We start from the raw sequence: 27,316 nt of genomic DNA on the forward strand, positions 1-27,316 counted from the left end.
TGATTTATTTGTTCATTTGCTTGGGTAAAACAAGCTGATGCTAATCTTGAGCTGAAACAATTTCTCAGGTTATGTGGCTCATGAATTTATTTTGGATACAAGACCCTTCAAAAAGTCTGCAAATATTGAGGCTGTGGATGTGGCCAAGAGGCTTCAGGACTACGGTGAGTGACCTTATGGGAGCAACTCCTTTTGGGGCAACTCAGGTTTTTGACATTCATGTAGCTTTCCATGCTGGCTGTGGGCCACCTCCTCAAGGCACAGACCAAATGTGCAGGCACCATAGTAAACGAAACGCTGATTCCAGGGTTCTAGGTGACCTTCGCAATGATAGAGAAAACACTTGGCCTATGACTGCATTGGTCATACCCTTCAAAAGATATTAAATCATATATCTTGAATACATTGGCATCCTAGAAAAGAAGTCTTTGTAGTTAACAGAATTAAAAACGCTCAGTCGTTAAGCATCTGCCTTCGGCCGAGGGTGTGATCCCAGGGTCCCGAGATCGAGCCCCGCATCAGGCTCCTCCGCTGGGAGCCTGCTTCTTCCTCTCCCACTCCCCCTGCTTGTGTTCCCGCTCTCGCTGGCTGTGTCCCTCTCTGTCAAATAAATAAATAAAATCTTAAAAAAAAAAAAAACTCCAAAGAAAATGGTAATGGTTGCTGTTTCCTACATTTCTTTATTTTTTTAAGTATTTTAAACTAAGTTTTTAATTTTAATTCCATTACAGTTAACATACAGTGTTTGTTAGCTGCAGGTGTGCAATGTAGTGATTTAACACTTCCATACATTACTCAGTGCTCATCATGATAAGTTACTCTTTGATTCCTAGCACCTATTTCATGCATCCCCCATCTACCTCCCCTCTGGTCACATCAGTTTGTTCTCTGTAGTTAAGAGTCTGTTTCTTGGTTTGCCTCCCTCTCTCCCCCGCCCCCTTTATTCATTTGTTTTCTTTCTTAAATTCCACATATGGGTGAAATCATATATTTGTCTTTCTCTGACTGACTTATTTCACTTAACATTATACTGTCTAGCTCCATTCATGTTGTTGCAAATGGCAAGATTTTATTCTTTTTTTATGGCAGAATAATATTTCATATACAACATCTTTATCCATTCATCACTTGGAGGACATTTGGGCTCTTGCCATAATTTGGCTATTGTTGATAATGCTGCTATAAATATTGGGGTGCACATATCCCTTCTAATCAGTAGTTTTGTATCCTTTGGGTAAATACCTAATAGTGCAATTGCTGGATCATAGGGTAGTTCCATTTTTAACTTTTTGTGGAACCTCCATACTGTTTTCTGGAGTGGCTGCACCAGTTTGCCTTCCCACCAACAGTGCAAGAGGGTTCTTTTTGTCCACGTCCTTGCCACCACTTGTTGTTTCTTGTGTTTTTTAATTTAACCATTCTGACAGTTATGAGGTAATATCTTATAGTTTTGATTTGCATCTCCCTGATGATGAGTGATGTTAAGCATCTTTTTTTGTGTCAATTGGCCATTTGGATGTCTTCTTTGAGAAATGTCTGTTCATGTGTTCTGCCCACTTTAAATTGGATTATTTGGGGTGTGTGTGTGTGTGTGTGTGTATGTGTGTGTTGTCTTGCCTATGTTTCTGGTAAATTCTTATTCCTGTTCCAGTCTTGGTAAACAAAGGAGTCCATGAAGAGATAAGTTGGTGTAATGGTGAAGGAAGTAGAACAGGTAACCTATAGAAGTGTTCGAGACCAATGGCATTTGAATTTTATAACCACTTCAGTCGTGACATAGCTGTTTCAGCTGCTTCTGTAGATGAAGGAATAGGCTTCCTTCACCTTAGGAAGAATTCCTTCTACCATAGGAATATGATTTCATAGAGACAGTGCAATTTTCCTGGAAGAATTTTGAAAGACATAGGCCCTTTGTGAATTAGTGGGTGTTAATTCAGCATAGTCCTGATTGAAATACACGTTTTAGTGACATTATCAATAATATCAAAGGCGCTTCAACTCTCAGAAAGGCTAAGGTGTAGAGAACTTTGCCTTTCAATGGGTGTGGAGTTCTATCTGAATTATAATAATTTGAATAACTTCTCTTAATAAGGAAAGTGAAAGCTTCAATAATTTAATAGTTTTACTACTGCATCATAATGGGAATCCCACATGTGTGGCTCATTCCTCTCCTGAATGCATGATCTTATCATGCAGAGTTATACTGATAATAAATGGGAAAGCCAAAGAAAGTTTTCATTAATGAAGTTAACAGCCCCTCAGAATCTCTTGGTTGCTTTTGTAACCTGACTCGGGCGTCCCAGCTAAGGGCTGAGTGACGGCAGGTTCAGGCAGGCTCTCCCTTCACTTCCGAAATGTGTTGTCTGCATCACATGTCTGGCAGCAGCAGCATTTTCAGGGAGGGAGAGAATGGGTGAGGAGGAAGTTGTAATTGAAGTTATGACCCAGTATTTCCAAGTCTTGGTCTATCTCCAAACTTGACCTTATTTTAATGTTTGATAGAGTGATTGTCACACTTGCCCCACGTCTAGAATTGTACAGGTGCCTCGCACTTAGTAAGCACCTCAGAACTTACATGTTTAATCAGTGAGAGAATGGGGTGCCTGGCTGGCTGTCTGCAGAGCATGCCACTCTTGACCTCGGGGTCATGAGTTTGAGCTCCGCATTGGGTGTAGAGATTCCTTAAATAAGTAAACTTAAAAAAAAAGTGAGAGAATGAATGAATGAATGGCTAAGTAAAACAAAACAAAAAGAAAACAGAAAAACCCCCAAAACTCCCCAAAATAGCAATTAAGAATGACAACACAGATTCTTAATCACACCTACTGAATCAGAGTTTCCAGGGGAGAAGCCCAGTAACCTATATATTTAACAAGCATCCCACAGATGAGTGTTTTTTTTTTTTTTTTAAGATTTTATTTATTTATTTGACAGAGACAGCAAGAGAGGGAACACAAGCAGGGGGAGTGGGAGAGGAAGAAGCAGGCTTCCTGCCAAACAGGGAGCCCAATGTGGGGCTTGATCCCAGAACCCCGGGATCATGACCTGAGCCAAAGGCAGATGCTTAATGGCTGAGCCACCGAGGCGCCCCCCACAGATGAGTCTTAACAGCCAAATGTGGGGCACACTGCTTTAGGTCAGAGGTTTCCAAACACAGTGAGTGATTCTTGTCACCAGGAGAGTTTTTAAGACTTACAGATTTCTGCACCTTACTTTCGACTTCCTGAATGAGGCTGAAGATCCAAGAATCTGCGTTCCTAAGACAACTCTGATGGTTTTAAAATATGGGAACCACTACAGCAGGATATGTTGGGCTGAATTTGCTCACACATGGAATTGAGGTTGGACTTAATGGGTAATGAGATTAGCTTGTTTTTGTTTTTGTTTTTGTTTTAAATCCTTTTCCAGTTTGAGTGACATAGTTTTATGTATTTGTCACAACTTGCTAAATGATAAACTTAAGATTTGTGCATTTTACTCTATGTAAATTTTATCACAAATCCATGTGAACAGATATTGAATTCTAGTTAATAATATGCATGCTGAAGTATTTAAGGGAGAAGTGTACTGATGACTGGAGCATACTTTGAAATGCATCAAAAATAAGATGGATGGATGAATAGATATGTGATTAAGCACACAGAGCATCACTGTAGAATCAAGGTGAACAGTATATGGGTGTTCACTCTATATTCTTTTCAACTTACTGTTCGAAAATGTTTATAACATGTTGAGGAGACAATCCCTTAAAGCACATAGGCATGACCCTAAAGCATCCCATGTGATTTATGCAGATCAGAATTTGGGAACCATTTAAACTTAGCTGACAGGTATATCAACTCTGAGGCTGTTTGTCATCTTTTAATAGTTTTATAGAAAAAGGGTAAAAATGGGAAAAAGTTGTTTTTGGCTTTTGTCCAGGAAATCTCTCTCAAGCATGTGTCTTGTTGATTCATTTTACATATGAAAACTTTTGGAAACAGAAATACCTTCAGCCTGTATTCAGTGTAAAGACAAAAGGCTTTCCATGTCCTGGTCAAGCTTGTTTCCCCATCTGTAAAATGGGGACAGTAACACTCACTTCAGGCTTATGGTTGCTATCTTGTTATTTAACTTGTGATAGGCTATGATGTTTTAATTTCTCTTAATTACAAGTAATACACAAGTATTATAGCTTCTAAAACAAATACAAAGTGAAAGAAAAATCTCAGTCTCATATTTTGGTGATAACCCCTGTTAAAATTTTGGTATTCTTCAAGGTGTCTTCCTTCATAAGATATGTATACATGAACACTTTGTCACTTTTTTAATAAAAATGGATCTCATTATAATGTAGCTTGCTTTTTTGACTTAATATTTTTAATGTTTATTCAATTTAGCAAATATAAATTTACATACATTGAATGGCTGCATATTTATTGTATGGATACCCTGTAAAACTTAACTGATCCTCTAGTGTTGGATGTTCATTTATTTTCTAAGTTTTTCTTTCTTCTTGCATAAACATGCTGAGATGAATCATATATATATATGCAAATTATATATGTAAGTACATTTACCCAGTGATTTCCTCAGGATAAATTATAGGATGGGGAGAATGTCTTCTAAATTGGGGAGGTCAAAGTTAGTGACACAAGTTCCCCTATCTCTTTTGTAGGCTTTCATGCCCCTACCATGTCCTGGCCGGTGGCAGGGACTCTCATGGTTGAGCCTACTGAGTCAGAAGACAAGGCAGAGCTGGATAGATTCTGTGATGCCATGATCAGCATTCGTCAGGAAATCGCTGACATTGAGGAGGGCCGCATTGACCCCAATGTCAATCCACTAAAGGTGCGTAGGCACTGGTACTTTATCCAAAATGTCTCATAGAGAAGACTGGGTATGGACAGTGTGCCAGCAACCCTTGAACTCCCATCAGAAGATGAGATTATTCTTGCCTAAAATAAGACATTTTTCTGAAAAAATTCATTACTTGCAAATTTAAATCTTCTTGAACAACATAGTAGCAGTTACTCAAGTATAATGTGGGTGTTTTGAGAAACGTTATAATTTTGTTTATGTGATTGTTTTGTCACTGTGGGAGGTATACCCACATGCACCCACCTGGCTGCCAAAGGCGGGAGCAGAAGCTGAAGAACTGTCCACCTGGGGAGTCTTATCATTCTATGTCTCTCTTTGATGCACCCTAGTGAGATTATTTACCTCACAAACTCTGGATAGACACGTTCTTCTGTTGGAGCCGTTATCTCTTAGAACAATTAATTGGTACTCAGCCTTTTATAATGTTATGGCCTATTTTGGAGAAAATCCGAAACATGTTTATTGTGAGCTTGTGAACTGTCTCTCTTTAGGTCCAGAATTATTAAGCTGGGGGCGGGGAGGGGTGGTGGTCATGAATTGAAAATACTATGAAGCCTGTGGTTGTGCTGTTGTGGCCCCAAGCCAGAGAACAAGTCTGAGGTGCTTGGGGAAGCCCAGGCAAGTTCCAGAGTGCCCAGCTAGATAAAGGTCGGGTACCTGGGTCAATGGCTGGCAGGAGAAGGCATCTTGTTTATTATTATTTCTCTTTTCTGTGGATACTGCTGATTCTCTAAGGATTTAGGCCATTTTTAAAAATGGCAATAGACATCTAAAGAACATAATACTGAGTTACAAAAACAAGTGGAGAATAATACTCACAGGATGATAATAAGATTTTAAAATGTGCCCAACTATGCTATATGCTGTTTAAGCATATATGCAGTAATAGTATAAAAACCATCAGCATGGTGAACACCAAATTTAAGATAGTGGTTATCACTGGGGAGTACCGTAAGAGATGAGATGGAGGGATATATATAGGCAGCTTCAATTGTATCTGCAATGTTTGTTTGTATTTATTTATTTTTATTTTATGACACAGAGAGAGAGAGCACAAGCAGGGGCAGGGGCAGGCAGAGGGAGAAGCAGACCCCCCCGCGGAGCAGGGAGCCCAATGTGGGGCTCAATCCCAGGACCCTGGGATCATGACCTGAGCTGAAGGCAGACACTTAACCAACTGAGCCACCCAGGCACCCCTGTTTTATTATTTTTTTAAAGACATATTTATTTTGAGAGAGAGAGAGCGAGCACAAATGGGGGTGTGAAGGGGCAGAGGGAGAGAGAGAATCTCAAGCTGACTCCCGGCTAGGCGTGGAGCCTGACAGAGGGTTCAATCCCAGGACCCCGAGCTTGTGACCTGAGCCAAAACCAAGAGTCAGACACTTAACTAATGGAGCCACCCAGGCGCCCCTCTGCAGTGCTTATTTTAAAAGGTTAAGCAAATATGACAAAATGTTGATTTATGTTGGTTGGGTGGTAGATGTTCTAATATATTACCATAACTTTCTGATATTTCAAATATTTCACAATAAAAAGTTTCCTATCACAATTCTTCCCCCTTAAATTGAAATTAAACAAAACAGCCCTGTGTCCCTGGGCTTCCATCAGCTCACTGGCTGAAACAAAGCACAGGAGGAGAAGGCAGTGTTCTACTCTGATCCCTTTCCCATCTGTGTTGTCTGTCTCAGATGTCTCCACATTCCCTGACCTGCGTCACATCCTCCCACTGGGATCGGCCTTATTCCAGAGAGGTGGCAGCATTCCCACTTGTAAGTTCTTCTCTGAAGCTGAATGGGCCAGCTGGTATAGTGTTCACGTGCGTATGAAGGGCCATCACCTATCTGAAGGGGCGCCCATCCTTGCAGCCTCATTATAGTAACTACACGTGGGATGATTTTTTTTTAATATAAAGATTTTATTTATTTATTTATTTATTTATTTATTTATTTATTTATTTATTTGAGTCAGTGAGAGAGAGAGAGAGCAAGCAGGGGATGGGGAGGAGCAGAGGAAGAGGTACAAGCAGACTCATACTGAGCACAGAGCCCAATGTGGGGTTCAGTCTCATGACCCTGAGATCATGAGCTGAGCTTAACCAACTGAGCCACCCAGGTGCCCCTACGTGGGACACTTTCTTAAATGGGTCATGACAAGTGATGCAGAACACAGGCATTGGCTTTCAGATTTCTGAGGTCGGAGTGTCAGCCATAGGCTTGGGAAGCCACCTGGTTCATGGTTGAGGAAGACCAAATAGGAGTCTCTGTCAAATTTCTACTATCATCCAACAGGGAGATAGCCCCAAATGTACCAAATATAGTTTTTGTTTCCTTTCTGATTCTTACATGAAAAAGATACTCCGTAGTCTCTTTGGCAGGGTGGAGACAAGAGTCAAAAGTTGGATTTTGGGGGACAATAATTAAGGGGTGGCTTTTAGCTTTTTTTTTGGTATTGGAATATAGTTGACACACAATGTTACATTAGTTTCAGGTATACCATGTAGTGATTTGACAACTTGACACGTTATGCTGACAAGTGTAGCTACCATCTGTCACCATAAAAAATGCTATTATAATACTATTGACTCTTTCCTATGTTGTACCCTTTATCCCCCTGACTTATTCATTCTGTACCTGGAAGCGTGTACCTCCCACTCCCTTTCACTCATTTTGCTCATCGCCCACACCCTCCCCTCTGGCAACTATCATTTCTCTGTATTTATGGGTCTGTTTCTTTTTTGTTTTTTAGATACCACATGTAAGTGAAATCATGATGTATTTGTCTTTCTTTGTCTGATGTATTTCACTTAGCATAATACTCTCTAGGTCCGTCCATGTTGTTGTAAATGGCAAGATCTCATTCTTTTTCATGGCTGAGTAATATTCCAGTGTGTATATGTGTGTGTATACGTACATACACTTACATAACATCTTTGTCATCTACTGGGCACTTGGGTTGCTTCTGTATTTTGGCTACCATAAATAAAAATAGGAGTGTGGGTTTTACCTTCTTATACTTTTGGGCACTTATTGCGGTTAGGCTGTGGGGACATCACTGCAATCTCCTCTTTCCCCAAGAGAAATGTTTCAGAATACCCCAGAATATTTCCAACTTTTGTCCCTTGCAGCCTTTTGTGAAACCAGAGAACAAATTCTGGCCAACCATTGCCCGGATTGATGACATCTATGGAGATCAGCACCTGGTTTGCACCTGCCCACCCATGGAAGTTTATGAGTCCCCATTTTCTGAACAGAAGAGGGCCTCTTCTTAGTCCTGTCTCCCTAACTTCAAGCGACTGACTTGATGTCTTTCTCTGGAGCATTTGATGAGCAAGAGCTATGTAATTTTCCATCCCAGACTCAACTTGGGGTTTTATACACTGTGTATATTTTTGTAATCTCTGTCAAGGTAAATGTAAATACCATTAGCATGGTGAGTGGAAACTCACTGGAAGACTGATATGCCTCAGTGCCTACTTCCACATGTAGCAGTTGATGTTCAAGTTGCCTTGATTGAAAGCCATTTAGCTTTTTGCATAGAAAATTTGGGGTGGGCTAGGGACTTTAACATTCAGCGTAGGAAGTGCAGAGACATTATAGAGGTTATACTGTAGACTCTGATAGATTCTTGTTCCAAATAAGTCCTTGTGGACTGTGCCATCTGTGAGGTGGGCAAATCCCAGGGCAAATGTTTACATTTTGTATACACTGAAGAAAATGTTTCTCTAATTTGCCTAATCTGTAATAGTATTTCTGAGTGTTTTCCCTTTCCCATGTGTGGTTTCCTTTTATCTGCAATTATTAGTATTCTAATAAAAGCATTTCAATTTGAAGAATGCCTTCTTGGTCCATTTTCAATCTTATTTCCACATAGCCTAGGTTCAGAGAGATTTGAAGGGCAATGAGAACACCCAGGCCAATAGCCGTTTTTACATTTTACAAAACTGATAATTTTGTGTAGCAGTTTTTCTCATTAGACACTAAGTCCAGAGATAAAAAGCCAAGGTCTAGTGCTCCTTCCGTCTTCCTGCTGTGCCTTCCTTTGTATGGAGTCTTCATCCTCATGGTCTTAAGATTGAGGCTGCATATTGACATCACATAACCATTCTAGATAGGAAAAAGGGAGAAAAACAAAAGACAAAAGGCAAATTCCATCCACATTGACTTCTTTTGAAATGCTTTCCCAGAGATTCGACCCAGTAACTTCTGTTTGCTTTTATCTGGCCAGGGATTGTTTCAGCCGCTTCTAGCTGCAAGGTAGTATGAGGAGGTCTTTTACCTGGGTATGTTAGTGCGTCAAAGAAAATCAGGAGTTTGTTAGATAAATAAAAAGGGGGAAATGGGTTTCGGGCCCACAACTAGCATTCTGCCACAAAATAAATTTCCCCTAGAAACAGCAACTGCTTCCGATTTTCTTCCCGGATTGTGCGTACTTGCTCGATTCCTGGTTACTTGGTTCTTTGCATGGCAGCTTCATCAGCTGTTACTCAAGCTCCTGTGATAGTCATGTGGAGAGAGGGTTTAGTGCTCTGTTGAAACCTCTGCCAGTGGTCCACTTATTCTCACACTTAAAACACTTGTACAACAGTTTATTTCAGCCTAACTAAGCAGTAGAGAAGTGATGGGATCCATGTGTTTTTTTCACATTATAATTAAATGGTTAATACTTATTGAGTTCTTCTCTGGGGTCAGGTACTATTCTAAGTGTTTAAGATGTGTTATCTCATTGGAACCTCACAGTAGTCCACTTTTACACAAGAGGGTATGGCAAGATGCCTAAGGTCACACCGAGGGAGAACCTGAATTTAAACCCAAGCTGCACAACTCCAGTGGCATCTGGTCAAAACAGGTTACCACATTGCCCCAGTCACTATATACCTGGAGACTGTGCCCTTCCTGTGCTGGAAACCAGGCTTGCAGCATAGACTAGCCATCAGGGTATGGAATAGCCCCTTCGGAAGAAGGACAGCATATGAAAACAGAGTGAACAGTAGCTCTTTTCTTCGTCACTGTAAAGTATATCTGAGGCAAATGCAGGTGGTTAAATATTCAAATTGTCCTTCACTATTAAGGTGCTTATATGTTCACCTGGTGCTTATGCCCATCTTTCCCACCTCTGGGTCTTTGCCTCAGTGGTGTCCTCCACCTGGAGCACTCTCCCTGCTATCTTTGCTTTACTGGCTCCTGTTTGTTCATTTTAGTATTTCCTTAAGGTCTTCCACAGTTTCCCATGCTGGTGCCCCCCCTCCCCCGCCCCGAGTAGCTATGAGCAAGCGGAACCAGGTTCCTATGTGTGGTCAGCCGAACAGCCCTTCCTGGCCCCCTTCAAGGAACAGGTCGGCTACAGGAAAGGGCCTACAGTGGAAACCAAGGTGAGCCCAGGCCAGTCGCATTACCTCAGAAACGCGGGCCTCCCTGCCACGGCCAGCTTCTGCCTAGACTTGGAGGCCAGGCACTGATGGGTCCCTCCTCTCACCCACGCCCAGCCCTGAATCTGGATGGGCCTCAGAGCCCAGGCTGGTCCTCTTCAAACAATCACAGCCTCGTATGCCCAGCAAGCTGTCATTTTGTAATGCTGTTGTGTTCTTGAAAATGACGCCGGTAAAGCGCTTCGTCCTTGGTAGATGGTTAAGAAAGATTACTTTTCTCTCTCATCTTATTTGCTTATCCCAAAATCTATAGTTAGCAGGATGAGTGGTAGCTTAGACCCATTTTCCAGATAAAGAAACTGAGGCCACTGGATCAAATGACCTGATGTCCTAGGCCTGGAGTCTGGAGCATCTTTGGAAGACTGCCCTGAATCTATTTTTATGCTTTGTTGTTTACTGCACCCCCCCCCCCCAAAGCATGTTTAAGAATATCCTGGATCTAAATAGAAGAGGAGCTTCTGGGAAAAAGCAACACCTGAATAGTCTAGGGGTGAGTATCTGTGGGAATCAACTTCTGAGCCCTCCCAGGGCCTAACTGGTTCACACCAAAACCTGCCCTATTTTCAATAGGAAGAGACTGTTATGCTTAGGGATTGTGTGAAGAAATAAAGAATTCAATTAGCAAAAAAAAAAAAAAAGGTCTTCTACACGTCTGTGAAATGTGCTATTATTTTGTATCTTAGCCCTCAGCTTGCTTTCCTTTACCCTTAGCACAAGTAGTAATTACCCTGTTTACTTGGTTTTCTTCTGCCTCACCAGACTAAGTTCCCTGAGAGCAGGGACCATATCTCATTCATCATTGGATTCCCAGTGCTGAGCCAGGGTCTTCCACACAGTATATGTTCAAAAGCAAGAAATAGGAATTGAGTAAAGGAATGATCTTTTATCTTAAAGAGGGACACCATCGTGGAAACCAGTATTTCCAATGCCTGCTGCAAGTTGTAAAAGTACAAAATGCGAGGCTTTAAAGACAAGGCCTCTAGACAGGCTTTGTATAGGATGCCCCCCTCCCATCCCCACCTCTTTTTTATTGTAAAATTTAAAATTTTATTGTAAAATTTAAAATTTACCATTTTAAATTATTCAGTTTAGTAGCATTAACTACTTATACAGTGTTGTGTAGAACGTGCCTTTTCGGCAGTTTTGAAGATGAGGATTTGAGGTAGACATGCACATACTTCATATGAATGGGGCATTCCCTTCTGCTTTCTCCCAGTCCTGGGACAAGTTGGAGCAGTCATTGCCTTGGTGCTGTGTTTGATAGAGGGCAAGGGCCAATGTAGAAATCCCGTGAAACCTCTGTATAAATATAGGGGCCAAGTTTTCCAATGACAAAACTGGTGCCTATCATCCCAATAAAGGATGTTAGGTGCCACTTTTGGGTACAAGAAGCCATCTGGGACAAGTAGTTTGGGAGCTGAGATGTAGCACTTTTGGAGGTTCACAGGGCTCTGGGTCAGAATGCTTAGGGTCCTAAACTGGCCAAGGTCAGGGATGTGTCTGAGGGCAGATTTTCGAACCTTAGTGTGTATAGACCATTAGGAGGGCTTGTTAAGCCCTGGCCCCACAGTTTGATACAGTTCTTAGGCAGGGCCAGAGAATTTGCGTTTCTAACATGTTCCAGGTAGTACTTCTCATTTTTCTTTGTTCACAGTTCAGACTTTAAAGGATGGGTGTTGGGAGGCTGAAGGTGGGTAAGAAGTGGACTTAGTCAACCTTGCATTTTTTTTGTGCAACTCTTACCATTTTGAGAAAAATCCCTCTTTCCCTTGCTTTCGTTGAGGATCCTACAGCAGGAGGCTATTCGGGAGTGGAAGCAACCAGCACTTTGGCCACGCTCTCTGATCCGGTAAGCTTTTTTTTTTAAATAATATTTTAAAAATTATGTTAGTCACCATACAGTACATCCCTAGTTTTCAATGTAAAGTTCCATGACTCATTACTTGCTTATAATACCCAGTGCACCATGCAATACGTGCCCTCCTTAATACCCATCACCAGCCTATCCATTCCCCCAACCCCCTCCCCTCTGAAGCCCTCAGTTTGTTTCCCAGAGTCCATAGTCTCTCATGGTTCATTCCCCCTTCTGTTTACCCCCCCCCCCCACCTTTCTTCTTCCCTTCCTTCTCCTACCGATCTTCCTACTTCTTATGTTCCATAAATGAGTGAAACCACATGATAATTGTCTTTCTCTGCTTGACTTATTTCGCTTAGCATTATCTCCTCCCGTCCCATCCATGTTGCAGCAAATGTTGAGAAATTGTTCTTTTTGATAGCCGAGTAATATTCCTTTGTATATATGGACCACATCTTCTTAATCCAGTCATCTGTTGAAAGGAATCTCGACCCCTTCCACAATTTAGCTGTTGTGGACAATGCTGCTATGAACATTGGGGTGCATGTGTCCCTTCTTTTCACTACATCTGTATCTTTGGGGTAAATACCCAGTAGTACAATTGCTGGATTGTAGGGTAGCTCAATTCTTAACTTTTTAAGGGACCTCCACACTGTTTTCCGAAGTGGCTATACCAACTTGCATTCCCACCAACAATGTAGGAGGGATCCCCTTTCTCCACGTCCTCTCCAACATTTGTTGTTTCCTGCCTTGTCAATTTGTGCCATTCTAACTGGTGTAAGGTGGTATCTTAGTGTGGTTTTGATTTGAATTTCCCTGATGGCTAATGATTTTGAACATTTTTTTATGTGTCTGTTAGCCATTTGTATGTCTTCATTGGAAAAGCGTCTGTTCATATCTTCTGCCCATTTTTTGATGTTTGTTTCTTGTGTATTGAGTTTGAGAAGTTCTTTGTAGATCTTGGATACCAGTCTTTTATCTGTAGTGTCATTTACAAATATCTTTTCCTATTCCGTGGACTGCCTCTTAGTTTTTTTGACTGTTTCCTTGCCTGTGCAGAAGCTTTTTATCTTGATGAAGACCCACAAGTTCATTTTTTCTTTTGTTTCTCTTGCCTTTGGAGATGTGTCATGAAAAAAGTTGCTGTGGCTGATGTCAAAGAGGTTGCTGCCTATGTTCTCCTCTGGGATTTTGATGGATTCCTGTCTCACATCAAGGTCTTTCATCCATTTGGAGTTTATCTTTGTGTATGGTGTGAGAGAGTGGTCAAGTTTCATTCTTTTGCACGTAGCTGTCCAATTTTCCCAGCACCATTTACTGAACAGATGTCGTTTTTCCACTGGATGTTTTTTCCTCCTTTGTCAAAGATTAGTTGCCCAAAGAGCCGAAGGTCCATTTCTGGGTTCTCTGTTCTGTTCCATTGGTCTATGTGTCTGTTTTTGTGCCAGTACCATGCTGTCTTTGTGATCACAGCTTTGTAGTACAGCTTGAAATCTGGCATTGTGATGCCCCCAGCTTTGTTTTTCTTTTTCAACAATTCCTTGGCGATTTGGGGCCTTTTCTGGTTCCACACAAATTTAAGGGCTGTTTGTTCCAGTTCTTTGAAAAATGTCCTCGGTATTTTGATCGGGATGGCATTGAAAGTGTAGATTGCTCTGGGTAGCATAGACATTTTAACTATGTTAATTCTTCCAATCCATGAGCATAGAATATTTTTCCATCTTTTTGTGTCTTCTTCAATGTCTTTCAAGAGTGATTTGTAGTTTCTGGAATATAGCTCCTTTACGTCTCTGGTTAAGTTAATTCCGAGATAACGTATGATTTTTGGTGCTTGTTATAAATGGAATGGATTCCCTAATTTCTCTTTCCTCAGTCTCATTGTTCGTGTATAGAAATGCAACTGCTTTCTGAGCATTGATTTTGTATCCCGCCACATTATTGAATTGCTCTATAACTTCTAGTAGTTTGGGGGTGGATTCTTTTGGGTTTTCCATATACGGTATCATGTCATCTGCGAAGACAGACAGTTTGACTTCTTCTTTGCTGATTTGGATACCTTTTATCCCTTTTTGTTCTGATTGCTGTTGCAAGGACTTCTAGTACTATATTGAATAATAGTGGCAAGAGTGGGCATCCTTGTCGTGTTCCTGATCTTAAGGGAAAGGCTTCCAGCTTTTCCCCATTGAGAATGATATTTGCTGTAGGCTTTTCATAGATGGTTTTTATGAAATTGAGGAATGTACCCTCTATCCCTGCACTCTGAAGTGTTTTAATCAGGAAAGGATGCTGTATTTTGTCAAATGCTTTTTCTGCATCTATTGAGAGGGTCATATGGTTCTTGACTCTTTTCTTGTTGATATGATGTATCACGCTGATCGATTTGTGAATGTTGAACCACCCTTGCATCCCAGGATGAATCCCACTTGATGGATAACCCTTTTAATGTACTATTGGATCCTATTAGCTAGGATCTTGTTGAGAATTTTGGCATCCATATTCATCAGGGATATCGATCTGTAGTTCTCCTTTTTGATAGGGTCTTTGCCTGGTTTGGGGATCAAGGTAATACTGGCCTCATAGAATGAGTTTGGTAGTTTTCCTTCTGTTTCTATTTTTTGAAACAGCTTCAGGAGAATAGGTATTAGAAGAAATTCTTTGAATGTTTGGTAGAATTTTCCAGGGAATCCGTCAGGCCCTGGACTCTTGTTTTTCGGGAAGTTTTTGATCACTGCTTCAAACTCTTCATAATTAATTGGTCTGTTTAAAAAATCAATTTCTTCCTGTTTCAGTCTTGGTAGTTTATAGGTTTCCAGGAAGGCATCCATTTCTTCCAGGTTGTTTAATTTATTGGCATAAAGCTGTTGATAAAAGTTTCTAATGATCCTTCCTATTTTATTGGTGTTGGTTGTGACCTCTCCCTTTTCATTCATAATTTTATTAATTTGGGTCCTTTTTCTAATCTTTTGAATAAGTCTGGCCAGTGGCTTATCGATCTTATTTATTCTTTCAAAGAACAAGCTTCTAGTTCTGTTGATCTGCTCTACTGTGCTCCTGGTTTCTAATTCATTGATCTCTGCTCTCATCTTGATCAACTGCCTTCTCGTGCATGAGTTAGGCCTGTTCTTCTGCCCCAGCTCCAGCTTCTTGAGGTGAGAATATAAAAACTGTATTTTAGATTTTTCTATTCTTTTGAGTGAGGCTTGGATGGCTATGTATTTTCCCCTTAGGACTGCCTTTGCAGTGTCCCATAGGTTTTGGACTATTGTGTTTTCATTCTCATTGGTCTCCATAAATTGTTTAAATTGATTTTTAATCTCCTGGTTTATCCAATCATTCTTGAGCAGGATGGTTCTTAGTTTCCAAGTGTTTTGAGTTTCTTCCAAATTTTTCCTTGTGATTGAGTTCCAGTTTCAAAGCACTGTGGTCTGAGAATATGCAGGGAATAATTTCCGTCTTTGGTATCGGTTGAGACCTGTTTTGTGACCCAGTATATGGTCTATTCTGGAGAACATTCCAGTGCGGGATAGCGATTAGAGTACTTGCTCTGGAGTCAGATCCCAGCTTCCCCATATCCTAGCTGTATGACCTTAGAGAGGATACATGGCATCTCTCAGCCTCAATCTTCTTACCTGTAAAATGATATTACTTACCACTCCCAGGTGAAGTTTCAATATATTGCTCCAAACAGTGCCTCACACAAAGTAAGTGTTTGTAAGTGTAGCTCTTATTCTCATTTTCATTCAGAATCTTGTGTCTTATACTGTAAGTCCCTGCACTCCCTGCTCCAGGAGTGGAACTCCAACCCCCATTTGACCTACCTTGCACTAGATGCATTTCCTTTCCTGTTCTTTCCATTCCTAAGCACCCTTTTCCTCTTGACGGCCAGAGAAAGTAGAAGGAACATGGGCTGTGACTTCATACAGATCTAGATTAAATTCTCAGATATGCCAATTGTTTTCAGACAATAGGCAAACTCATCCTTTCTGCACTTCAGTTTGTTAAGGTGTAAAATAGCAATAATAAAATACTTAATCAGCCTTGTTGTAAGGATTAAATGAGATAACACAAAGTGAGCACTTATCATAGTGTCTGGCACCCAGGAATCCCGAACTTATTCTGCAAATTCTGACTGAGCCATTTTGTACCAGGCACCATTCTAAATGATACCTCTTTCATGGAGCACCAATACTAGATGGACAAGTAGACAACACATTAATCAAGACTTCAGTATTAAATATTCCTTAGAAAACAAAAATCAAATGGTATGTGTGGGGGATTTGGGACCCTTTCACATTAGGTATGTAGGGAAGTATTCTCTGAGGAGGTGATTTTTCAACTAAAATCTAAACAAAGAAAGAAGCCAGCCACAACTAGATGTGGGGAAAGGGTAGGAGGAGTGTTCAGGAATAGAGAGAAGCATGTTTGAAGCACATTAGTATCTCCATTGCAGCATTTGGTTATTTTCGTATGTAAAGGATTGAATTCCTGGGAAAAATGGAGGGGAGAGAGAAGATGAGGAATAAAAGCTGAGATTGGGGAGAGGTGTGGGACTCCTTCTAGGAGTCAGGAATGGTGAGGAGGGGTTTTAGCCTAGAGTCAAGATCACAGGGAATGAAAATAGGGTTCAGAGAAGAAAGGAACCCTGACTCAGGTGAAGGGCATTGAGGAAAAAGAAAAGGAGAGAAGAAATGGGGTGGTGGAGGTTGTTGGGTTGGGAAGAGAGGGAAGGACCTATAATAGGCAACAAGAAGGCAGAGAGTAGGATAGAAAGTGGGAGAAAGATGCAAGAAGGAAATGGGGGAGGAGGTAGAGAAGGGCCTCTGGTAGGGATGGGGAGAATGAAAGGATTAAGATGTGGGAAGGGAAATACCATCATCAGCTCAATGACCAGACAGAAGAGTCAGGAAGTGGTGGGGTAGGAGAGATGGGAGAAGGCTCTCCAGAGTGGGAAGTAAGAGAAGTGAGTTAAGAGCATGAGAAATAAGGCATGGGTCAGAAAGTGAGGACTCCGTCAAATTAGGAAGAGGACAGGGAGCAAGAATGGGGAAAGGGGGTGGTTAAAAAGTATGCAGAGTGCAAAGTCTGGGAGGGGCATAGGTCAAACAGCAGGTGGCCTCTTCGTAAAGGGGTAGAGAGAGAAGCCCATGATTTGAAGGGAAAGGTGTGTGAGAGGGGAGGACCCTGAAAGAACAGAGAAGGGAAGTCTTTTTTGGAAACCAACTAGGTAACAAGATTGCTGAGCTACGGGAGCCTAAGCCTGAGGCCAGAGGTAGAGAAGTGGGAGTCAGGGAAGGGAATGCCCTGGGGTTTGAATGTCTGCAGAATTGAAAACTGAGCCCAGACTGCAGCAAAGCCCTGAGGATAGGGTTGGTGGAAACTTTCCAGGACGATTGCAGTAACCCAGAATGGGAGGCTGAGGTGCTGAAGATCCACTTGTTCATTACCAACTGTATACGTACACAGGTACCCTGATATGCATAATTTGTGTAGTGTGTTTATATACATCAGAGTATGATGTGCTTTTCCTACTGCTGCCCTTTTCTTTCTGCTCCTGTTCATATGCAATTCTCATTGCTTGCTTCACTGAATACTGGATCTTCCCCTCCCCACCTCCCTCCTGATGCCCTTGAGTCCTTCCAGTTCAGGGGTGCTTCCCAGCTGTTGCTTTACTTGCCAAGCTCTAACCACCCAATTTTGTCTATGTTGTTCCTTTCATCTAGGGCTTTCCCCATAACTCCTCCCCACCTCTCATACATACAACTCACTGGGGATGGAGATAATTCTCTGATATTAAAGAAGCTACAATCTGTGCTCTCAGATCCCCCATCCCAAAATTTGGAAAAATGTAGTCATTTTGGGACAGGGGATGTACTCTGGTGCCTGGGACTGGCAAGGGATACATTTTCTATAAAAGCTGTGTTGCTAAATTATGGTTTAATAGGCTTTTATACGCTAACCTGGGAAGCTACCCTTTTCCTCTGTATCATTGCTCCTATAGGTAGTATTTGTACAAATTCATACAAATGAGATTATTGCATTTTCAACCTACATCAAGTCAAAGATCATTGCCATCATTCTTTTACAAATTAACTTCTAAAATGCAAGTTGGAGATTGCCTGTAATTTCTTCTAAATTCAACAGAATTGATGGAGGGTTGAAAAAAATCAAGTACAAAATTTTTTAATGGCCCTATCTGACTCTGGGTGTCTGGACCTCTCTTATTGAGGCCTACGGTTTTCAGAACCAGTGTGCTTTTGATCTGTTTGTTGCACTGTGCTTTAACCTTACCAATAAAAGTGTTATCATTCAGTGGCATATCTACAATAGCACCTCTGAAGATTATTTGAAGAAAAAAAAACCAACTTGGTGAGATTCTGAAGATTTAAGTGCTTTAAGTAACAGCCAAAGTTATAAATTTCCAGAAAAAAGGTGCTGTAATCCAACAGCACCAGGAGCAATGTCAGTCATCCTAAAAATATGCAGACTTTCCCCCCAACAGTGCTACCACTGGGAACTTGATCCAAAACTGTTACTTGCTGCAGTAGGAGCAGCCAAAGTAGAATTAGATGCAAACAGATCCTTTCTTTAAAGTCTGGGCATAAAGAATGGAAAGAAAAAAATAACTTGCTTATGTTCAACATTCTATCCAACATGAACTACAGAGGAATATTAAAGTTCCCAGAATAGAAGAACTAGATGTTTTTATTGGTTCAAAGAAGCTGCTTCAAATGCATTCCAAGAGACAATGAGGAAAATACTTTCCATGGAAAGAGACAGCTGGGTAGGCTGTTAAATAAACTTGCAAATAGCAAAGGAGTGAGTATAGTATGTGGTACCAGCCATGCTGGGAGGGAGGGGGTGGATTGTGGAGGGTTAGCACTATTTCTGTACTTTGTCAAAAAGACAGGCTTTAGCCTAGGACAGTACCTGCCATTCAGAAAATTGCTGTGAATCTGAAGTCTAATGCTCCTAAGCATGAGGTAGTTCTGGGAGGAGATGCTAAAAGGTGTCACAGTTAAAAAGGCTCAGTGCAGTTCTTAAGACAATTGCAGTATTTCCCAGAAACTAGTTGCCTTTAAGAATGAAATCCAGGGTTTTTATAGTATGAAAATGAGAAGAGGCTCTAGAAGAAATATGCACTAGGCAATAACCATTTGGATATTTTTAGATGAAATTCAGTCAGGTTGCACATGAGTTCTCTTTAAGATAGTGTCCGAACCTGGTTTTCAAAGGGCAAAAGGATGTGGTATAAATTAAAAGTAAATACTGTAATAAATAAACAACACAGTGAAGCAGAAAAAGTAGTAGAAAGTAACACAGAGCCTTGAGTTTAAATTCTATCTGCTGCCGACTACCTGTGACTTAGGGTGAGTAACTCTCTGAAATCACTTTACCTTGTCTGTAAAATGGACAAAATGCCATTTACCTCACAAAGTGTGTATGAGAAGCCAAATAATGTATAAAAAATGCTGACAGCACTCTTCTTTTTGGACACAGACTCCACACATGTGGGAACTGTTGCCATCCCTGCTGCAAATGGACATGTTGGGAAAATACTCTTCTTCCCCCCAATTAAAAAAAAACAAACAAGAAACAGTAAAATAAGAACTGGTTATTGAGGAAGAAAAGGAAACCTTGAGGTGGCAGAAATGAAGAGAGAACCCATAGGACCTGAATCCACCTGGGCCATGGAGGAGGCTAGACTAGATGTGTGTCTTAGGATTGGGGTTTCAGTGATGCCAGGGAATGAAAGTTAGGAATCAAGGCTGCATTTATAATAGATAGTAAGGAGCAGAAATGAGGCATATTCAGGACTGGGAAAGCCCTGTTCCAATACCAGAACTGAAATATCAGTATCTACCAGCCCAAGGTCATAGCAGGAAACAAGCTTTCCCTCCGAGGCCATGGGTGAAAACAAAGATCCAATAAAATTCACATAACAACTAGTTCAGTTTCAGGAAACCTATAAGGGCCCCAGAAGAAACAATCTAAAAATTTCTCCAAAGGAAGTGACTGCACACAGAAATAAGCCATAAGGAAAACTATCTGAGAAGAAAATGCCAGAGAAGATGAGCTCACAAATTTACAAAACAGAATGAAATTCAACATTAAGCACCAACAAATGGCAGAATTCTTACTTCAGGAACCAGAAATGACAGAAAGAAAACAACTTTGAAATAAATATGTTTTAAATGCACAAAGAGAAAACAGAAGGACTAAAATCCATAAATGAGAACAGGAGATTATGAAACAAGAATAGATAAATATGAAAACAAAACTAGAAGAAAATTGTTCTTAAAATAAAATATAACTTATTTAGATAGTTAAATAGTAGGCTGGGGTGCCTGGGTGGCTCCGTCGGTTAAGTGTCTCCCTTCAGCTTCAGGTCATGATTTCAGGGTCCCGGGATCAAGCCCCATGTCAGGCTCCCTGCTCAGTGTGGAGCCTGCTTCTCCCTCTCCCTCTCCTGCTCCCTCTGCTTGTGTGTGTGTGTGCTCTCTCTCTGTCAAATAAATAAAATCTTTAAAAAACAAAACAAAAACCAAAAAAACAGTAGGCTAGACTAAAAAAGAAAATTCAGTGAATTATAAGAAAGATATGAGGAATCACGTAGAATATAGCACAGAGTGGGTAAAGAGATGAAAAATGTAAGAGATGTGAAGGTAAAGCAGATCACTCCAGGAGACAGAGGAAACAGGAAAAGCGCAATGTTTTTAGGAGAAAGTAAAAAGCTGTCAGAATGAAGACATGCATTCCCAATTTAAAGGTATATAGTAAGTCCCAACACAAGCAAATAAGAACGAATCCACACCTAGATGGATTTCAGTGAAACTCAGAAGCTACTGAAGTAACCACGTCCTTCAAGGAGATGACAAATTGACATCCAACTGTTCAGCAACCACGGTGTCAGAACACAGTGAATGTCTCTAAGATGCTGAAGAGAGGTGACTATAACCTAGACCTAAACCAAACCAATGTTTCTCTCTAACAGTGTGAAAAATAAAGACATTTTCGGACATGCGAAGATTGAGAAAATTTACTGAAAATAGACATTCACTGAAAGGCCTATGGAACAAAAAGATCTTTAAGTATTCAACAAGAAATAGTGAGCAAAGAAACAGACAAAACTCGTCAGGACATCAGTAAGTCACACATTTTAAAGAACAACTCAGGTTTTAAAGAGTTCTAACTAAAATAATAAACAAATGGAAAATAGAAAAGGTATTTGAAGGGTAATAAAAATAGGGTGAGATACTTATTCAGGAAAAAAACATAGACAATGGCCATTTTTATAAATATTTATATGCTCTAAAGTATAGGTATGTTAAAAACTTAAGAATGAGTACAAAATTGGGGCAGCCGGGTGGCTCAGTTGGTTACATACCTGACTCTTGTTCAGCTCAAGTCGTATTCTCAGGATCCTGGGATGGAGCCCTGCTTTGGCTCCCTGCTCAGCGGGGAGTCTGCTTGTCTCCCTCTCCCTCTGCCCCTCCCCCTGCTCTCTCTCAAGTAAAAAATAAAATTATAAAAAAATGTGAGTAAAAAATAACTGATTTAATATGTGAATAACTCTTGGTCCAGTGCAAGGGGAAGAGCGCAGGTTCAAACCCTCTTTAAAGGTAAGGACAAGAAAGAAAGGTAAGAAAGGCCTTATACCTGCCCTCTTCATAATAAAGATAATAGAAAACAAAACGCAATGACAGGAGTAAGTCTAAATATTTCAGTATCATAATACATTTACCTTTTTTAAAACAAAAAACTAACCTAAAGCATAAAGTTGTTGAAAAAAGCAAATTGCAGAATACCATTTACATAAAACTTACAGTACATAAAACTTAACACTTGAAATACTATATTTTATGCATACATAACAACAAGTAAACTGAGAAGGCACCACTAAAGTCAGGATAATTTCCTGGGGTGGGGGAGGGGAATATGGGCAGGACGACAAATGAAAGTTGTCGACTTCATTTGTAGTATTTTGTTCCTTTTTTTTTTTTTTAAGATTTTATTTATTTATTTGACAGAGAGGCAGTGAGAGAGGGAACACAAGGAGGGGGAGTGGGAGAGGGAGAAGCAGGCTTCCCACTGAACAGGGAGCCCAATGCGGGCCTGATCCCAGAATGCTGGGATCATGACCCCAGCCGAAGGCAGATGGCAGATGCTTAATGACTGAGCCCCCCAGGCGCCCCTTTTGTTCCTTTTTAAAAAACAAATATGTTAACATTGATTGATATTGAGTAGTCTATATGCAAGGTGTTTGTTACAATTTCTTTGGAATTTTTCATATTTTGAAAACAAGCAGGCAGGGGTGCCTGGGTTGCTTAGTTGGTTAAGCATCTGGCTCTTGGTTTTGGCTCAGGTATGATCTCAGGTTTATGAGATTCAGCACCTGGTTGGAGTTTGGGCTCTGCGCTCAGCAGGAAATCTGCTTCTCTCCCTCTGCCCCTCCCCCTACTCGAGTTCTCTAGTAAATAAATTAAAAAAAAACAAAAACAAAAAAACCAAAACCCCAACAGGCATAGAACATGGCATAGATGTTATTTTCCTTCCCCTGGCTCAAGTGTGTTTTATAATAAAAGGAAATTATCTTCTTGGTTGGTTTGTTGGCCAGTTTTATTACTTAGTATAGTGTCTGATACATAAGTGCTTAATGTTAGTTTCCTCTCAAATAGAGTTCCTTTAATGTTAAATGTGTTTTGGTTTCTTAGTAGATAAAAAAATCCGCTTTTGAAAGGCTACTTGGGGGACTTCAAGTTTCACACAAGATGAAGTAAGTATATTCCACTCTATCCCTGCTGCTAAATATAACTAAAAACCATGGATGAAATACATAAAGCAACAATCAAAAAAGACTCTGAAAGGGGGAAAAATGAAAAAAAAAAAAAAAAAAGCCTAGCTAGGCATTTTGGAACTTGAGGAATGATCTGGCAGTAAGTTTCCTGGAGTTCTTCTTTTGTCTTCTTTTTACCTTCTTTTGGCATTGGGTGCAAGGGAAGTCTACAACCTGAAAACATCAATGGGCACAGCTACCCTGCTGGTGCCCCAACAAGCCTGCTCTCAAAGTCAAAGGAATGGGAAAAGGGTGACCTATAGGAAAACCTAGCTTGTTTTACCTGTTCCACTCCTGGTGAACACCCAGCCCCCTCGTCGCTGATGTGGTCAGGCCTATGGGGAGGAGACCATCCCCGCCCGGCATTAAGTGAGCAGCTACAAAGAGGCAGCACCTTAACTATCTCCACTGGAGATTGAGGGAGGATTACAAAGAGAATGGAGTTAGGGAAAGGGTTCCTTTAAATTTGTATATGAAGTCTTCGGGGATTCCTCAAGCAGACCATGCACGAAATTAACCATAATCAACACAGCAAAATGAACTATGAGTTGACTATTGCCCAGGTTTCAGATTGGCTTCTGGGTAGCACTCAAGTGGATGCAGACCAGAATAGCAATGCAAAAGCTTAGAAAATTAAATTGACAATGAACCACGTAAGTGGGACAGAATACGCATTCTGAACAAAAACGTTTTGACTGTCTTTATTATAAAATAGAAGATTTAAATAGGAACAAGAGTTTCATAATACTCAAAATGTCCAGGATACAATGCAAAATTACTCATCATCTCAAGACCAGGAAAATCCGAATTTGAACAAGAGATATACAGAAGACCCAAACAGAAATTTTATTTTTTAAAGATTTTATTTATTTGAGAGAGGCAGAGAGCAAGCACAAGCAAGGGGGAGCGGCAGAGGGAGAGGGAGAAACAGGCTCTTCACCGAGCTGGGAGCCCGACTCGATCCCAGGACCCTGGGACCATGACACGAGCCAAAGCAGATTCTTAACCTACTGAGCCACCCAAGTGCCCTCCAAACGAAATTTGCTATGCTTTCCGCCAGTATCATTTCTCATCTACGGCAATTCGCCAAAGATTTTTTAAAAATACCTATATCTTCTCAAGGAAAGAATGCTATTGAGTTAATTTCTTGGGTATGAGGGAAAGAATACTTTCAGAAACAAAGTGAATTCAGGTTGAGGTCATTAGAGATCTTTTTATTTTTTTATTTTTTAAGTAGACTTCACGCACAGTGTGGAGCCCCATGTGGGGCTCAAACTCGAGACCGTGAGATCAAGATCTGAGCTAAGAATGAGACCAACGCTCAACTGACTGAGCCACCAAGGCACTCTAGTCATTAGAGATTTTTTTTTTAAGATTTTATTTATATCAGAGAGAGAGAAAGAGAGAAAGAGCACAAGCAGGGGGAGCAGCAGGCAGAGGGAGAGGGAGAAGCAGCCTCCCTGCTGAGCAGGAAGCCAACATGGGGCTCGATCCCAGGACCCCGGGATCATGATCCGAGCTGAAGGCAGATGCTTAACTGACTGAGCCACCCAGGACCCCTAGAGATATTTTTTAAAGATTTATGTATTTGAGAGAGAGAGAGAGAGGCAGAGGGAAACAAGCAGATTCCATGCTGAGTGTGGAGCCTGACTTGGAGCTTGATCCCACACCAGTCATTAGAGACCTTGAGTCTATCAATAAGATGATCTTACCTAAGCTGGGGCACTTTATTTTTTAAAAAGATTTTAGTTGGGGGCACCTGGCTGGCTTAGTTGGTTGAGCATCTGCCTTTGGCTCAGGTCATGATCTCAGGGTCCTGGGATTGAGCCCTGCGTTGGGTTCCCTGCTCCGTGGGGAGTCTGCTTTTCCCTCTCCCTCTGCCTGCAGCTCCCCCTGCTTGTGCTCACTCTCTGTCAAATAAATAAAATCCTAAAAAATATATATATTATGTTTAGAGAGAGAGTTTGGCAAGCATGAGTGGGGGAAAGGGCAGAGGGAGAGGGAGAGAATCTCAAGCAGATTCCCTGCTGAGTGTGGAGTCCAATGTGGGGCTCGATCCCACGACCCTGAGATCATCATCCGAGCAGAAATCAAGAGTCTGATGCCTAACTCACTGAGCCACCCAGGGACCCCTAAACGGGGGCACTTTATATATTTTTAGATTTTATTTAAATTCTAGTTAACATATAGTGTATTATTAGTTTCAGGAGTAGTATTTAGTGATTCATCAGTTGCATACAACACCCAGTTCTCATTACATCAAGTGCCCTCCTTCATGCACATCACCCAATTACCCCATTCCCCACCCAACTCCCCTCCAGCAACCCTGTTTGTTTCCTAGAGTTAAGGGTCTCTTGTGGTTTGTCTCCCTCTCTGTTTTGATCTTATTTTCCCTTCCCTTCCCCTATGTTCATCTTTTTTGGTTTCTTAAATTCCACATGAGTGAAATCATATGTCTTTCTCTGACTTATTTTGCTTAGCATAATACCCTCTAGTTCCATCTGCACTGTTGCAAATAACAATATCTCATTCCTTTTGATGGCTGAGTAGTATTCCATAGTGTGTGTGTGTGTGTGTGTGTGTGTGTGCACGTGCACGCACACATACATCTTTATCCATTCATTCGTGTTCCTTCCATGTTTGGCTATTGTGGACATTGCTGCTATAAACATTGGGGTGCATGTGCCCCTTTGAATCGCTATTTCTGTTGCCTTTGGATAAATCCCTAGCAGTGCAATTGCTGGATTATAGGGTAGTTCAGTTTTTAACTTTGAGGAACCTCCATACTGTTTTCCAGAGTGGCTGTACCAGTTTGCATTCCCAAGAGTGCATGAGGGTTCCCCTTTTTCTACATCCTCACCAGCACCTGTTGTTTTTTGTGCTGATTTTAGCCATTCTGACAGGTGCGAGGTGATAGCTCACTGTAGTTTTTATTTGCATTTTCCTGATAACCAGTGATATGGAGTTTTTCATGTATATGTTAGCCATTTGTATGTCTTTGGAGAAATGTCTGTTCATGTCTTTTGCCCGTTTCTTGACTGGATTTGTTCTTTTGGGGTGTTGAGTTTGAAAAGTTCTGTAGAGATCTTGGATATTAGCTCTTTATCTGATAAGACATTTGCAAATATCTTCTCCCATTCTATCAGTTGTCTTTTGGTTTTGTTGACTGTTTCCTTTGCTGTGCAAAAGTTTTTTATCCTGATTAAGTCCCAATAGTTCACTTTTGCTTTTGTTTCCCTTGCCTCTGGAGATGTGTCTACCAAGAAGTTGCTGCAACCAGGGTCAAAGAGGTTGCTGCCTGTGTTCTCCTGTAGGATTTTGGATTCCTGTCTCACGTTTAGGTTTTCCACCAATTTTCAATTTATTTTTGTGTATGGTGTAAGAAAGTGGTCCAGGGGTGCCTGAGTGGCTCAGTCAGTTAAGCGTCTGACTTCAGCTCAGGTCATGTTCTCAGGGTCCTGGGATCAAGTCCCACATAGGGTTTCCTGCTCAGCAGGGAATCTGCTTGAGATTCTCTCTCTCCCTCTGCCCCTCCCCCTGCCTTCTCGCAAATAAATAAAATCTTTTTTTAAAAGATTTTGAAAGAGAGAGTGCAAGCATGCACCCATAAGTGGAGGGGAGGGAGAGAGAGTAAGAGGGAGAAGCAGACTCCCCATTGAGCAGGGAGTCTAATGTCAGGCTCAATCCCAGGACCCTAAGACCTGAGCTAAAGGCAGACAGTTAACCAACTAAGCCACGCAGGCACCCCAAATAAAATCTTAAAAAAAAAAAAAAAAAAAAGTGGTCCAGTATCATTCTTCTGCATGTTGCTGTCCCAATTTTCCTAACACCATTTGTTGAAGAGACTGTCTTTTTTACATTGGATATTCTTTCCTGCTTTGTTGAAGAGTAGTTAACCATACTGTTGAGGGTCAATTTCTGGGTTTTCTGTCCCATTGATCTATGTGTCTGTTTTTATGCCAGTACCACTCTGTCTTGATGAGTAAGCTTTGTAATATAGCTTTTGGAGTCCAGAATTGTGATGCCTCCAGATTTGGTTTTCTTTTTCAACATTACTTTGGTTATTTGGGGTCTTTTCTGGTTCTATACAAATTACAGAATTGTTTGTTCCAGTTCTGTGAAAAATGCTGGTGTTATTTTCCTTTACAAAAGGAAAAGTGAACTGTATTCATAACAACTCTGGAACAACAAATACAACTTGGGTTTGTCCTGGGCAAACTGACACTTAGGGCTACCCTATCTGTATTACTCATGTATTGCTACATAACAGATCACCCCAAAGTTTAGTGATTAAAACAACATTCCTTATTGAAGTTTCTGTGGGTCTGGAATCTAGTAACAG

General features: G+C 41.0%; 2 protein-coding genes across 4 annotated transcripts in view; one reads left to right on the forward strand and one right to left on the reverse strand.

Annotated features, from left to right (window-relative positions):
• GLDC (glycine decarboxylase) overlaps positions 1-8,692 on the forward strand; it is a 97,881-nt gene extending 89,189 nt beyond the window's left edge. The window contains exons 22-25 of the mRNA XM_045780702.2: positions 69-164; positions 4,658-4,830; positions 6,549-6,629; positions 7,985-8,692. Coding sequence (XP_045636658.1) covers positions 69-164; positions 4,658-4,830; positions 6,549-6,629; positions 7,985-8,128 — 494 coding nt within the window. The 3' untranslated portion in view covers positions 8,129-8,692. The remainder of the gene's footprint in view (positions 1-68; positions 165-4,657; positions 4,831-6,548; positions 6,630-7,984) is intronic.
• Positions 8,693-8,695: 3 nt separating this feature from the next.
• UHRF2 (ubiquitin like with PHD and ring finger domains 2) overlaps positions 8,696-27,316 on the reverse strand; it is a 115,570-nt gene continuing 96,949 nt past the window's right edge. For 2 of the 3 annotated variants that reach the window (XM_087869656.1, XM_087869654.1), the window contains one exon: positions 8,696-8,963. In XM_087869656.1, coding sequence (XP_087725782.1) covers positions 8,793-8,963 — 171 coding nt within the window. In that variant the 3' untranslated portion in view covers positions 8,696-8,792. The remainder of the gene's footprint in view (positions 8,964-27,316) is intronic. The other variant, XM_087869655.1, reaches the window with a different exon arrangement.

Source organism: Ursus americanus, chromosome 18, assembly GCF_024610735.1.
Source record: "Ursus americanus isolate L20-20 chromosome 18, mUrsAme1.1.p, whole genome shotgun sequence".
NCBI lineage: Eukaryota > Metazoa > Chordata > Mammalia > Carnivora > Ursidae > Ursus > Ursus americanus.